Consider the following 16,024-nt stretch of genomic DNA (forward strand, 5'->3'; position numbering starts at 1 on the left):
TCGCGCGCGTATTTCGAAATTAGGTCGATAGACTTATCGGTCAGGAGGAAGATTTCTATTTAGGTAAATTAGGTATCTATGTTACGCCCAAACACCGAAATCGCTCAGTGAGCGAAAAAAACACCCATAACGCGTTGTGGACGGTGCTGATCATCCAAATACCGAAATGAGATATTTTTCCGGTGTGTGGACGTTTTTATTATCCACAACGCGATATGTGCATTTGAAAAACGTCCACGACGCGTTCTGGATAACTTGAAATGCTCACAAAGCGATTAGTCATCTAACCTTGTCAGTCATTTAAAATTGTCAGCAGTGCTGCAAACAATCGGCCTTTGGTCGCATGGTCGCATAGGGAGGGGATGACGCACACAAGCGAGCGATCGTGCCGAGCGCACACGGACACGGTCGCTCGCTTGTGTGCGTCATCCCCTCCCTATGCGACCGTGCGACCAAAGGCCGATTGTTTGCAGCACTGCTTGTCAGTTTGTTATCACTCTGCTTGAGGGAAATTAACTGTGTCTTTTTTAAATGTTATTAAACAAATTCAATTGTTTGAACAGTTTTATTGAAGAAAATAAAATATGAAGAAGTTATTCAATGAAAAGTTAAAAGAAATTGTAGACAACAGCAATGATCGTAGTGATTATTTCACGAGTGAGCAATATAATCAGATAATTTTTGAGGTTAGAGAAGCAAAACTTTTGAAAGACACTAAGAACCCTTTGTCATCCAAACAATATAGAAGATTGAAAAGGTTTGATATCATTACCGTTGGAGAAAATGATAAATTAATAGAAAAAACTGGAAAAACACCGACCGAAACTTTTCGATACTACTGCAAAACAGAAGATTTGTTTGATATACTTGAAACTGCTCACATAGCCACTGGACATAAAAGAATAAGAGGTAAATATCTAAAAATAGTTAGTTCAGTATTATTGTTAATTTTGTTTGTTTTAGATCTATAAATTGAGGACTCCCACTAATTATTCTTCATTTATTTTTTGGTTTTGGAAACTTATGCAACTTTACTATGTTTAAGATAAAATTTTGTTTCTTCTGTATTTAGTTATGGAAGCTGAAATTAACAAAAAGTACTGCAATGTCACTAGAACCGCTATTCAAATCTATCTGTCACTATGTGAACAATGTCAAGGAAAGAAAAAAATTAAAACAAAAGGATTAGTCGTGGCGCCAATTCTTTCCAACCATATGAATTCAAGATGTCAAGTGGACCTAATCGACATGCAGAGTGAGCCAGATAGAGACTATCGTTTCATTTTTAACTATCAAGACCATCTAACTAAATTCACGATTCTCAGGCCACTTAAAACTAAAACAGCAAATGAAGTCGCATATAATTTAATGGACATTTTTTGTATTTTTGGAGCTCCTTTTATCCTCCAAAGCGACAACGGACGAGAATTTGTTAACCACGTAATTCAAAACTTAGTAGATATGTGGCCAGGCTTGAAACTTGTGCACGGAAAGCCTCGTCATTCCCAAAGTCAAGGATCTGTGGAAAGATCTAATCAAGATGTGCGAGACATGTTGGTAGCATGGATGTTAGATAATAATACGAAACAATGGTCAGAGGGTCTAAGGTTTATTCAAAGCAAAAAAAATCGCTCACTACATGAAGGAATAAAGAAAAGTCCTTACGAAGCCATGTTTGGCATGAAACAAAGAATCGGATTAGCAGATTCTTCACTGGAAAGGAAACATATGAATTATTGGAAACAGAAGAAGATTTGGAAAGAATATTGGATGGGATAACAACTGGACCAGATAATGAAACAGAAGACAATTTGTACAATACAGATTTATGTGCTATTTGTGAAGAATGTGGGATTCTCGTAACATGCCAAAAATGTAGTCTTAAGGTACATGTAAAATGTGGAATTGAAACTGAAGATCAAGTCGTATGTAGCCGTTGCAACAGAACTGATGCAATCAGAGATCAACGTGAAGATGCTAAATCCGGATTGGAGAAACAAGCTGCAAAAATGTTATCTTTGTCTTGCCAAAAACTTCCTCCTGCTGAGGTAGGTCAAAACGTCGTAGTTAAAGTTCCAGATGTTGACAGGGAAGACTTGCTCCCAGAAATGTACTGGCTGCGGTTTTAAGCGTTAATGAATGTGGTTTGTATAAGTTGGGAACAAAAAATGGAGAGCTAGAAAGACTTTATAGTAGAAATGAATTCACGTTTGCCGATTCCAATTTTATCAAACTATCAGAAGTCCCTAGCACGTTATTAAATTTGAGACAAGCTTCAGTTCTCGCGTCGGGGTCAAAACAAGGATTTGTTATGTGCAATTGCAAGCGTTATTGTATTTCTAAAAAGTGCAATTGTCGGTCCAAAGAAGTTCTCTGCAATTCAAAATGTCATAACAACAGCGAGTGCAAGAACAAATAATTCTATTCAATGATTTCTTTTAATTTTTGTACTATTTTCAAAATTTTTTTGTTTGATTTTATATCATTTTGTTATATTTTATATTCATAGACAACAATGTTCCTAAACAGTAATGTTATCAGATTGCTGTAATAACTATGTTCCTGGAGTCTAATAATTAATATAGTTTGTATTTTATTTTATATTCATAGACAACAATGTTCCTAAACAGTAATGTTATCAGATTGCTGTAATAATTATGTTCCTGGAGTCTAATAATTAATATAGTTTGTATTTTATTTTATATTCATAGACAACAATGTTCCTAAACAGTAATGTTATCAGATTGCTGTAATAATTATGTTCCTGGAGTCTAATAATTAATATAGTTTGTATTTTATTTTATATTCATAGACAACAATGTTCCTAAACAGTAATGTTATCAGATTGTTGTAATAATTATGTTCCTGGAGTCTAATAATAATTAATATAGTTTGATTTATTACTAATAAATACGTTTTATTTGAGTAATTCATCTCTGTGTTTTCTAATTTTATATTATTCCTATAAATTCTCAAGTAAATTTGCTTTGTGAGCATATCAAGTTATGCAGAACGCGTCGTGGACGTTTCTCAAATGCACATATCGCGTTGTGGATAATAAAGACGTCCACACACCGGAAAAATATCTTATTTCGGTATTTGGATGATCAGCACCGTCCACAACGCGTTATGGATGTTTTTTTCGCTCACTGAGCGATTTCGGTATTTGGGCGTAACATATATATAATAAATATTGAGTCAACGGAAAAGAAGGTTCTCTACGCTTGGCAGAAAGTGCCGCTAAGGAATTTTTAGGTCGATTCTTATGAATCAAGCTTGAATTTGATGTCTATGTATCCCAGGTTGCCGATGACGAGGTCCAGATAGTGCGCTTTATAGTTTTCGGTGTCCAGGTGTAATAATACGTTGAATTCGATGTCTACGTGTCCCAGGTTGCCGATGACGAGGTCCACATAGTGCGCTCCGTAGTTTTTGGTGTCTACGTGTATTAATATCTTGAATTCGATGTCCACGTGTCCCAGGTTGCCGATGACGGGATCCAGATAATGCGCTTCATAGTTTTCGGTGTCCAGGTGTAATAATACGTTGAATTCGATGTCTACGTGTCCCAGGTTGCCGATGACGAGGTCCACATAGTGCGCTCCGTAGTTTTTGGTGTCTACGTGTATTAATATCTTGAATTCGATGTCCACGTGTTCCAGGTTGCCGATGACGGGATCCAGATAATGCGCTTCATAGTTTTCGGTGTCCAGGTGTAATCGTACGTTGAATGCGATGTCTAGGTGTCCCAGGTTGCCGATGACAAGGTCCACATAGTGCGCTCCGTAGTTTTCGGTGTCTACGTGTATTAATACCTTGAATTCGATGTTCACGTGTCCCAGGTTGCCGATGACGGGATCCAGATAGTGCGCTTCATAGTTTTCGGTGTCCAGGTGTAATCGTACGTTGAATTCGATGTCTAGGTGTCCCAGGTTGCCGATGACAAAGTCCACATAGTGCGCTCCGTAGTTTTCGGTGTTCACGTGTATTAATACCTTGAAATTGATGTCTAGGTGTCCCAGGTTGCTGATGACGAGGTCCACATAGTGCGCTTCATAGTTTTTGGTGTCTAGGTGTATTAATAACTTTAAATCTGAATGCGTGCGTTTAGCCAATACTCCACTAGCCTAGCCATCGTGAGCAGTTGCTCGTTTTTGCTCGTTTTCTCTTTTTTAATCCAGTAAGTCAAAAAAGAGGAAACGAGCGAAAACGAGCGACTGCTCACGATTGCTAGGCTAGCAAAGTATCGGATAAACGCACCCAATGTAGGACACGTAGATATCGAATTCGAAGTATTAATACATGTAGACACCGAAAACTACGAAGCGCACTATGTGGACCTCGTCATCGGCAATTTGGAACACGTGGCCATCGAATTCAAGGTATTAATACACCTGGACACTGAAAACTATAGAGCGCGCTATGTGGACCTCGTCATCGGCAACCTGGGACACCTAAACATTGAATTCAAGTTTGATTCATAAAAATCGACTTAAAATTTCCCTAGCGGCAGAATCAAGAGACACGGTAGTGTCTCGCGCCAAGTACACGCGGAGCGAGACCGACCGTGACTCTTTTACGCGACGCGACGAGTTGCGAGTACCCGAGATGTTGAGATCTCGATAACGAGTGAACGGATCAAGTTCTAAGTAGGCTTGATCGATAGCTTGGGGTCCAATTAGGGGGGGGTTTCTCTCATAATATTCCGCTACGTGCCCTACGAGCGGAGATATTGCGACGCAAAGTCCAAATGTGAAAATTTTTTATTAAGATACTCCTCCTAACGCCGATATATTCTTATGATGACGTCATAATCAGAAACGTTACTTTCACTTTTTCGACACTGGCGGCTAGCGGCGTTAGTATCGCAGTGCAGTGCAGTGCAGACAGTGCGTTCGTTTAGCGCGATGTCAGTCAGTTCATCATCACTTAACCTATCTCGATCGATCGAGATATCGCAGTGCAGTGCAGTGCAGACAGTGCGTTCGTTTAGCGCGCTGTCAGTCAGTTCATCATCATTTAACCTATCTCGATCGATCGAGAGACACGGTAATACGCGCGGAGCAAGACCGACCGTGTGACTCTTTATTACGCGACGCGACGATTAATTCAACAAGGTAATATTATAGGTAATAATTACATTTATCTGTTGTACTTCGAAATCACTTATCTCTCTTATCTTCCTTCTTTTTACGTCTCCCTTTCCTTTGATGTTACTTAAAATTTGTAACTTTTCCATTTTTACTGTTAGTAGAAAAAACATTGAACATTTAATTAAATTTTATAACTTATTTTTTAAGAGAGTTAACTAATTATTATCTGTATTACTTAGGCGGAGTTGTTGGATGCAATGAGCTCTCAATCGCAGTCGGATACTGAAGAGACTGAAAATACAGGATCTAATTCTACCTACCGGATTGTGGAGGCAATAGAGATTGTGAAGCAGGAATTTGACAGGAAGGAAGGCGAAGACTGCAGAGGATATATTCAGTAATGATATTATGATACCTCGCCAACCCAGTCAGTACGAAAGAAAGGCGGGAGAGTAAGGAGAAGAGCAGAAGAGAGATAGAAGAGGAGGAGAAAGAAAAGATGCAGTACGTATTTGACGTCTTACAAGTTTATGTGCACGTATAACAAGTTTATTGCTTGACTATTGAGAATATATTTTTGAAAACTTTTCTTTTACAGAGTACTAGTATCCAACTTCACTGAAGATCACGTGGACAGATACGAGATGTACAGACGATCTGCATTTCCAAAAGCAGCTATAAAGAGGGTACGCACCTTATTTTTAGTCGTTATTTACAAAAGAAATAGCCATTCCATTAAAGAAGTATTATACTAAATATGTTTCACAGATTATATATATATGCAAACCATAACAGGCTGTTCAGTGTTTCAGAACGTTGTCGGGTAGCTATGTCGGGAATTGCTGAGGTATTTGTTGGCGAGATTGTTGAAAAAGGTACGAGCTCTTTTTTATAAGTACGGTTAGAATATTGGAATTTAATTCTAGATTATATTGTGCTTGTTGTATAGCTTTAGATGTTATGGAGGCCCAGAATGAAACCGGTCCATTACCACCAAAGCACTTGAGAGAAGCTGTCCGCAGATTAAGACTGCAGGGTCAAATACCGAATGGTCGAGGGCACAAAGCTTTTTTCAGGTATACACACACACACACACAGTTACATAAGATAATATATAAATAAAGGAGTATACAGTTACATAAGATAATATACAAAGGAGTACTCTAATGGGCAGTACATTAGGTAGTGCAATAAACAATACAATAAAAGTATTTCTTACTGATTTTATTTTATTAATTACAGCTAATCTCTCACTCTCTTTCTCACGTTCTCGCACGCACCGTTACGTACAATACGTACGTACAATATATATTTATGTTGTGTTTGTATATGTCTATATATTAAATTTTACGAACCTTTATTGGAGATTAAAATAAAAGGAACCTATCTTCTGAATATTATTTCAATAAATCATCTTTTTTTTACAGACACTGTAAATGTTCGACTGGCTATTATGACAGACCATCAACGTCTGTAGCTATACAATAATATCCCAGATTCACACTGTAATATTTTATCCTCCATCACTAAAATAGAGTCTAAAACCTGAAAAGGAGACAATCCATTAGCAGACATTTTTTGGAAGGTCTCATTATAAATGACAAATTTTCGTGGCTAAACAGGAAAGGTTATTAAAATATAATGCTATTATTTATGCTAAATTATGTTAGTGTCATGTACCACATGTTTAAGAGAACAAATAGATGATATAATTAATGTTCAATAAATATATTCCTTTACAGAAAACTAGATTTTAGCGGGCTGTTGACAGACATCGACAATTAAAGTCTGTATCGAGGCAAGTTAACGCATTCACTGTAAAATATTTCCTTCAAGGTAAATTCAAAATGTAATTCATATTGTTCCTTATCACTTGGATGTATCAAAAACCACAATAAATTATTTACATTCTATTACATGTCTATTGAAATTGTTGCTGAACATAAGGATCATACAAGGATGGATATATTTCTTTTATGGAATGTTTTTTTTAATAACGATGAGGACAATGAAGCTAATTGGCAAATGCACCACGTTAGAGAACCGCATTTAAAAATTAGTAATTATTTTGAGAACATTGTTCTTTTTTATTCTGTCACAGGTGATGACAAGTTTGTATTATTTATCGTTTGAATTTCATACAGAATGCTATTTATGCCGGACCAGACGGAATAGTCATTACACACACACACACACGCACACGCGCACACACACACACACACACACACACACACACACACACACACACACACACACTCACACACACACACACACACACACTTTAAGAATAAATTCAATTTAAAAATCTTTAAAAAATTATATATAAGATAAACATATGTTTTATTTGATCAATGTCTATATGTAGCTGTGATAAAGTTGCGCTATTGTGTGTGTGTGTGTTGTGTGGTGTGTGTGTGTGTGTGGTGTGCGTGTGCGTGTGGCTGTGCGATGTTGCGTGTGGTGTTGAGTGTGTGTGCGGTGGTGCGTGTGCGTGTGCGTGTGCGTGTGCGTGGGCGTGTGCGTGTGCGTGTGCGATGGAGTGTGCGTGTGCGTGTGCGTTGCGTGTGCGGGTGCGTGTGCGTGTGCGTGTGGGTGAGCTTGTGCGTGTGCGTGTGCGTGGTGCGGTGCGTGTGAGTGCGTGTGCGTGTGCGTGTGCGTGTGCGTGTGCGTGTGTCGGGGTTGCGTGTGCGTCTCCTTGTGCGTGTGCGTGTGCGTGTGCGTGTGCGTTGTGCGTGTGCGTCGTGCGGTGTGCGTGTGCGTGTGCGTGGTGCGTGTGCGTGTTGCGTGTTGCGTGTGCGTGTGCGGTGTGAGTGTGCGTGTGCGTGTGCGTGTGACGATGTGCGGGTGCGTGTGCGATGTGGCGGTGCGTGTGCGTGTGGTGTGCGTGTGCGTGTGCGTGTGCGTGTGCGTGTGCGTGTGCGTGTGCGTGTGCGTTTGCGTGTGCGTGTGCGTGTGCGTGTGCGTGTGTGTGTGCGTGTGAGTGTGCGAGTACGTGTGCGCGTGCGTGTGCGGTGTGCGTGTGCGTGGGCCGTGTCGTGTGCGTGTGCGGTGTGCGTGTGCGTGTGCGTGTGCGTGTGCGTGTGCGTGTGCTGTGCGTGTGCGTGTGTGTGTGTGTGTGTGTGTGTGTGTGTGTGTGTGTGTGTGTGTGAGGACTATTGCGTGTGTTTGTGCATATATAGCTTTCTGTATGAAATTCAAACGATAAATAATACAAATTTGTCATCACCTGTGACAGAATAGAAAAGAACAATGTTCTCAAAATAATTACTAATTTTCAAATGCGGTTCTCTAACGTGGTGCATTTGCCAATTAGCTTCATTGTCCTCATCGTTATTAAAAAAAACATTCCATAAAAGAAATATATCCATCCTTGTATGATCCTTATTAGTCCAGTCACTATGTACATTTAAAAAAGACATAATTCTGACCCAGGATTTTTCTTTTGGGGGGTGTTGGGGGATCAAAAAAAGCTTAATCTCAAGTTTTCGACCTTTGTTTCCCGCTTGCTTTTTTTACGGGAGTAAAAAATGTGAAAAATGGTTTTTCCGCGATAATTCGGTTTCTAATAAAGTTACAAGGTCGAATCGGAGCTCATTTTAAAGTTTTTTTTACGCTCTACAAATTATGTCGTATGACATTTTTACGTATAATCGATTGTTTTCGAGACATGGAACGAGAAAGGGAAATAAAAAAGTATGAGAGATATTTAGTTTTTTCTCTTTACTCATTATTGTCGTCCGAAATTGCAAAAATGCTTCAAATGAAACTTGTAGAGCGTAAAAAACCTACAATTTTTATTTGTTATTCATTTCATTTCGTTGAAAATTACGCCTTGTAGAGCACCTCAAAGTGGAGAGTCGTCGCCATCGCGTCAGCGATAAAGTATTTCTTTCTTATAAACTTACTTCACAAATATTGTCACTTAGATATAAAACTGCACGCTTTCATGTATTCTTCAATGAAACGGTAAGTGTAATTAAGAAAACTTGACGGTTTCAAAATAGCTACAATAATTTCAGGCTTTGCAAGATTTATTTGCAACTTTGAGGCGTAGTGCGATATGGAATTTTCAACGAAATTAAAGTAATAAATAAAAACATTTTACGAATTTTATTGCTGTGCAAGTTTTATTTGAAGCGTTTATACAGATTCGTGTGCGAAAAACGATAAAATAGAAAAAAACGAACAAAAATGCTCAATTTTTCCTTTTCTCTTTCGATATCTCGAAAACTATCGATCGTACGCCAAAATATCACTGAACGTAACTTGTAGAGCGGGAAAAATCCTATAAAAACACCTATTATGTTACTTATTTGCGTCAATGAAGTCGGAAATCTTAGCGAAAGCGTTCGGTGCCGCGTATCGACGTAACCAACGCGCCGCTAACGCGATGACGACGACTCTCCACTTTGAGGCGTTCTACAAGGCGTAATTTTCAACGAAATAAAATAAATAACAAATAAAAATTGTAGGTTTTTTTACGCTCTACAAGTTTTATTTGAAGCATTTTTGCAAGTACGGACGACAATAATGAGTAAAAAGAAAAAACTAAATATATCTCTCTCATACTTTTTTATTTCCCTTTCTCGTTCGATGTCTCGAAAACAATCGATCATACGTAAAAATGTCATACGACATAATTTGTAGAGCGTAAAAAAAGCTTTAAAATGAGCTCAGATTCGACCTTGTAACTTTATTAAAAACCGAGTTATCGCGGAAAAACCATTTTTTCACATTTTTTACTCCCGTAAAAAAAGCAAGCGGGAAACAGAGGTCGAAAACTTGAGATTAAGCTTTTCTTGAGCCCCCCAACACCCCCCAAAAGAAAAATCCTGGGTCAGAATTATGTCTTTTATAATCCGTTTTTTTGTACATAGTGACTGGACTATATGTTCAGCAACAATTTCAATAGACATGTAATAGAATGTAAATAATTTATTGCGGTTTTTGATACATCCAAGTGATAAGGAACAATATGAATTACATTTTGAATTTACCTTGAAGGAGATATTTTACAGTGAATGCGTTAACTTGCCTCGATACAGACTTTAATTGTCGATGTCTGTCAACAGCCCGCTAAAATCTAGTTTTCTGTAAAGGAATATATTTATTGAAATAATATAATAATATATATTCTTCATTCTAAACATGTGTACATACAATAACATAATAGCAAAAAAATATATATATTTAATTAACCTTCCTAGCACGAAAATTTTTCAATTTTATAATATACCTACCAAAAATGTCCTGCTCAATGGATCTGTCCTCACTTGCAGGTTTTTGATACATCCAAGTGATGATGAACAATATTTACAGTGAATGCGTTAACTTGTCTCGATACAGACGTTGATGTCTGTCAACAGCCAGCTAACATTTACAGTTTTCTGTAAAAAAAATATATTTATTGAAATAATATAATAAGATATGTTCCTTTAATTCTAAACATGTGTACAATATAATATATAACAGCAAAAAATATATATTTAATAAACCTTCCCAGACACACACAAAAATTTTTCAATTTTATAATATACCTACCAAAAAGTACTGCTCACAATGGATCTGTCCTCACTCGCATCCATTTCAAAAGACTTGTAAGTCTTCAAGCTGCTTAAAAAAAATATTGCTTTAATTAAATTACACATTAACAATCAATGTAATGAGGTTAAGTGAAGTTAGAGGTTAGTGAGGTTAACAATTCGTTTTTCGGGATTTCTGTCAGTGAAACGTGTATGTACATATACACTTCTATTATTTAATGTATATTTCAAAGAAAATAAAGTGTTAATCATTAGAACAATAATACGTACCTATTTCTCTGCTTTGATTAAAACTCAACGAACTCAACTTTCAGAGAGAACAATTGCGACTTGCTCCTCACTACGCAACGCAGTAATCCGTAATCCGAGTACTGAGACAGCAAAGATTAGTCTAGGGGATTTTTCGAAATGAACTGATTGAGTACCACTGCTCGAGCCGATTAGAAATCCGACTAGTCGGAAACACCCCGTGCTCTAAACAGTGGCATAAATCATAAAATACATAAAGTTCCTAGAGAACAAGCTCCTTCTGGGCTGCGTTCCAAAATTCACCTCTATGAAGTTGGCCAGACAACGTCAACGTATCGAACTTTCATTAATTGGAATCGATTGGTGGTCGTTTGGTGGTCTTTGGTAGTCTAGTCCGATCGTTTGGTGGTTAGTCGTTTTCCTGTAAAAAAAAATTGAAATTTCCGGTGTGAAGTTAGCCGGACAATTTTTATTTTTCAACCAATTTAACTTTTTTATAGCTCATTCGACGCGGAATCGTTTGGTGGTCACGAATATCATTATAAAAACGTTTGGTAGTCAACCGTTTTCCCAGAAAATTTATTCATCAGATAATATTTATTCATCAAATTACCGAGCCAACGCCACGGAGTCATGCGACCAATGGCGTGAGAGTACGGTTTTTTCTATTTCTTAGGAAAACCATTGACCACCAAACGTTTTAATTACGATAATCGTGACCACCGCGTCGATTGAGCCCTATCAAAGTCAATTTGGGTGATAAATACAATTGTTCCGACTAGTGGCACAGAGGTGATATGTCCGGCATCATGCGCATACGGTTTTTTCTATTTTCTGGGAAAACGGTTGACCACCAAACGTTTTTATGATGATATTCGTGACTACCAAACGATTCCGCGTCGAATGAGCTATAAAAAAATTAAATTGGTTGAAAAATAAAAATTGTCCGGTTAACTTTACACCGGAAATTTCATTTTTTTTTTTTTTACAGGAAAACGACTAACCACCAAACGATCGGACTAGACTACTAAAGACCACCAAACGACCACCAATCGATTCCAATTAATGAAAGTTCGATACGTTGAAGTTGTCCGGCCAACTTCATAGATGTCCAAAATTCACTCTAGTTAACTAAAATGCTACAGTGTACGTGACGTAAACTATAGATTTTAGTTACCCAGAGTGAATTTTTGGGTTGCGTTCCAAAATTTACTCTGGGTAACTAAAATCCTAGAGTGAATTTTGGAACGCAGCCTGGAAGGAGACATGAAGGCTTTATTATGAAACAAGGAGGTCTTGATAATAAGGAATCCTCCAATAAGGCTTTCTCAGTCCTTAAGATAAGAACCATCTATGAATATGCTTAAGGGGATGCTAAAGCCGTCCAAATTACCGACAATTCATTTCAAAGCTCTCATTTTGAAACGGCTTTACAGATCGCAAAATCCTTTTACAGGAGTAAAGTAGAGGTACTAATGAAGGGTGGGATTGTCAAATAATTAGTAATAATTGAAAAAAATTTTTAAATGCTGTCACCTCAAAACCTTATTTTCTGATATAAACAGTTGTATACGTAATATGTACGAAATTAAACTTTCCCACCCTTCAGAAGACGTGCACAAACAATAACGTACCTTTGAAATTGAGATTGAAAGCCTGGAATAAAAATGAGAGCTTTGAAACGATCGTGTATATTTTTCACAAAAATATTCACGCAGAGCAGCAATTATGTCACAGCAGTAGTTCACGGATCTTGCGAGAGATAGCGAGATGGCGCACGCAGCTGTGGGTAGTTTCGGGGTTGGCTACATTGTCTGGTTTCTACACAGCAATCGAACCAGGACAGATATATGATACAGATATCTCGATAGGTATTTTTACATTTTTTTCAATTATTACTAATTATTTTACAATCCCACCCTTCATTAGTACCTAAACTTTACTCCTGTAAAAGGATTTTGCGATCTATGAAGCCGTTTCAAAGAACGAGCTTTGAAAGATATGTGGTACAGATATCGCGTCAGACATTTTTACATTTTTTTCAATTATTACTAATTATTTTACAATCCCACCCTTCATTAGTACCTAAACTTCACTCCTGTAAAAGGATTTTGCGATCTATGAAGCCGTTTCAGAGAACGAGCTTTGAAAGATATGTGGTACAGATATCGCGTTAGGCATTTTTACATTTTTTTCAATTATTACTAATTATTTTACAATCCCACCCTTCATTAGTACCTAAACTTTACTCCTGTAAAAGGATTTTGCGATCTATGAAGCCGTTTCAAAGAATCGAGCTTTGAAAGATATGGGGCCCGATTTTCTATCTACAAACGTATGCGTAAACTCTGCTCTAACAGAAAAGCTGCAAGCTTATTGGCTAAAAACTGTGCGACAGAGCAAATCAGTTTGCAGCCTTTCTGTTAGAGCAGTGTTTGCGCATATGTTTCTCGTTAGAGAATCGGGCCCATGTGGTACAGATATCTCGTTAGGCAATTTTACATTTTTTTCAATTATTACAAATTATTTTACAATCCCACCCTTCATTAGTACCTAAACTTTACTCCTGTAAAAGGATTTTGCGATCTATGGAGCCGTTTCAGAGAACGAGCTTTGAAAGATATGTGGTACAGATATCGGGTTAGGCATTTTTACATTTTTTTCAATTATTATTAATTATTTTACAATCCCACCCTTCATTAGTACCTAAACTTTACTCCTGTAAAAGGATTTTGCGATCTATGAAGCCGTTTCAAAGAACGAGCTTTGAAAGATATGTGGTACAGATATCGCGTTAGACATTTTTACATTTTTTTCAATTATTACTAATTATTTTACAATCCCACCCTTCATTAGTACCTAAACTTTACTCCTGTAAAAAGATTTTGCGATCTATGAAGCCGTTTCAAAGAACGAGCTTTGACAGATATGGGGCCCGATTTTCTATCTACAAACGTATGCGTAAACTCTGCTCTAACAGAAAAGCTGCAAGCTTATTGGCTAAAAACTGTGCGACAGAGCAAATCAGTTTGCAGCCTTTCTGTTAGAGCAGTGTTTGCGCATATGTTTCTCGTTAGAGAATCGGGCCCATGTGGTACAGATATCTCGTTAGGCAATTTTACATTTTTTTCAATTATTACAAATTATTTTACAATCCCACCCTTCATTAGTACCTAAACTTTACTCCTGTAAAAGGATTTTGCGATCTATGAAGCCGTTTCAAAGAACGAGCTTTGACAGTTATGTCGTACAGATGCTTCGTTAGACAAGGACAGATATCTCTCGTATTATTATTCCTTTCTCTATGTATGTAATTTGCATGCACCCATTTATTCCTCTCTCTCTCTGTCTCTGTCTCTCTCTCTCTCTCTCTCTCTCTCTCTCTCTCTCTCTCTCTCTCTCGCTCTCCCTCTTTCCCTCTCTCATTGCTGTCCCTCTCTCTCTTAATACACTGGGTAGCGTACACTTAGTATGGTAAAATCAGGATTTTTTGAATTCTAGGGTATATTTGAAGAAAAAAAAACGGTAATGTTATTTAGGACAAAAAACTCTGTTTAATATTTCGTTGATAAAATGTTGAGAAATGTAAACGAAAATACATATATAAATGAAATATATGTTATTTTTTTTATTGTTACTGTCGAAAGTAAATAATATTACATATAAAACCGTAATGCAATTGAACATACATATTCATACACACGCACACGCAATCGCACGAGCACGAGATACGCATACGCACATAAATATATTATTTTTATTTTTTTTGTGGGCCCCAGGCCCCGTCCACGATGACGATGTCACGGACATGGGACTTCTCCAGGATCATGCTCCTATTACTTTGTACTAACAATAAGAATAATTCTGCATAAATTTTTATTTTGTGCCTTTATATCATATGTATTTTTCAAGCAAAGTGCATTTGCAGAATTTATGCGATGGAAGATGTATACACACACACACACACACTACGTTAACGCGAGCGTTACTTCTGTAGTAACTTACGATATATCACTCGTTTACGCGGAGTAAATTATCGTAAGTTACTACAAAATCCCGTTTACGCGAAGGAATTATCGTAAATTACTACAGTAGAAGTAACGCTCGCGTAAACGTAGTAACAGACTCACACACTACACCATGTGTTTATATGGGGCGTTCCACGCCAAATCGGACACCATTTGGGTTTTGCATCTTCGATTTTTTTGAAAATTTTTTATGTTATAGTATTGGTTGAAAGAGGCCTCCATGATTTTTTTCAAATTTTTTTGTCGAACCGTTTTCAAAATATCGATATTTGAAAAATTACGTTATTTTTTTTAAACGTTCATAAATTTACGAAACATGGGCCAAATGGAACGTTTTTTTTTTTTTTCAAAAAAATTTTTTTTAATTTTTTTTAACTGTATTTCTATAAGATTTTGAAATTTTTGACACAAATTTTTGATTTACAAAAAACACGTACTGATCGATTTTCTCCAAAAATTTTTGTAAAAAACTATCATCGATTTCACAACTTTTAAGCCTAAATTTATAATGAGATAATAAATTCTTCTCTAACAAAGATTATATTCAGAGCAAAGAATCATTAGACAAGCGATATATTAGAGCTAAGACAATAACAGGAACGCAGAAATATCATTGTGTAATTCCAGACGGAGAAGGCACTTTGAGATTTAAACAATTTTCATCATCTGTTGAATCTCGAACTTTTAAAATATTTAAACGTGTAGAAAAATAAACGCTACTTAATAAAAAAAAATTTATCAAGCATAAATAATAAACGCTTTAATTTCACTGTATTTTTTTCTGAAATCAATTTGTAAACTATTTAGTAAGTAATCACTATGTCTTAGATAATTATTAATAGTAGTTCCTGTGTAAATTATTTTTTCTTTTCAGATATTTTTCAGCACAAATAAATAAAAGATGGAAATTAAAAAATCGAAAAAAGAAATAGATCCCGTTATTATCTCATTATAAATTTAGGCTTAAAAGTTGTGAAATCAATCGATGAGTTTTTTACAAAAAATTTTGGAGAAAATCGATCAATACGTGTTTTTTGTAAATCAAAAATTTTTGTCAAAAAGAACCCCGCACAAAAACCTATGGAAATGGGTTCTCGGCGAATTTGTCTGA

The 16,024-nt window shown here is 36.8% G+C and overlaps 2 protein-coding genes, 1 long non-coding RNA gene and 1 pseudogene across 4 annotated transcripts in view; 3 read left to right on the plus strand and 1 right to left on the minus strand.

Moving 5' to 3' along the window:
• The first annotated feature begins 559 nt into the window (after positions 1 to 559).
• LOC143907679 (KRAB-A domain-containing protein 2-like) lies at positions 560 to 2,065 on the plus strand. 2 transcript variants are annotated; one of them, XM_077424564.1, is made up of 3 exons: positions 560 to 909; positions 1,073 to 1,255; positions 1,326 to 2,065. In XM_077424564.1, the coding sequence occupies exons 1-3, from the start codon at positions 585 to 587 to the stop codon at positions 1,367 to 1,369; spliced, it is 552 nt and encodes a 183-aa protein (XP_077280690.1). In that variant the 5' UTR covers positions 560 to 584; the 3' UTR covers positions 1,370 to 2,065. The 2 variants fall into 2 exon arrangements, with proteins under 2 accessions (XP_077280690.1, XP_077280689.1); XM_077424563.1 differs by having other exon boundaries at positions 1,073 to 2,065.
• LOC143907680 (uncharacterized) lies at positions 1,951 to 5,890 on the plus strand (annotated as a pseudogene).
• A 4,123-nt stretch (positions 5,891 to 10,013) lies between these two features.
• LOC143907670 (uncharacterized) lies at positions 10,014 to 11,052 on the minus strand. Its single transcript, XR_013259933.1, has 4 exons — positions 10,907 to 11,052; positions 10,635 to 10,703; positions 10,334 to 10,480; positions 10,014 to 10,184 (listed from the first exon to the last, which is right to left on the minus strand). It is a non-coding gene; the product is annotated as an uncharacterized LOC143907670 (long non-coding RNA).
• A 1,366-nt stretch (positions 11,053 to 12,418) lies between these two features.
• The window catches only part of Rempa (intraflagellar transport protein rempA), a 35,640-nt gene continuing 32,034 nt past the window's right edge, over positions 12,419 to 16,024 (plus strand). Inside the window, exon 1 of the mRNA XM_077424537.1 lies at positions 12,419 to 12,756. The gene's annotated coding sequence lies outside the window, so the exon portion shown is untranslated. The remainder of the gene's footprint in view (positions 12,757 to 16,024) is intronic.

This window comes from Temnothorax americanus, unplaced genomic scaffold, assembly GCF_048541705.1.
Source record: "Temnothorax americanus isolate GAGA-0224 unplaced genomic scaffold, ASM4854170v1 Scaffold86, whole genome shotgun sequence".
Lineage (NCBI taxonomy): Eukaryota > Metazoa > Arthropoda > Insecta > Hymenoptera > Formicidae > Temnothorax > Temnothorax americanus.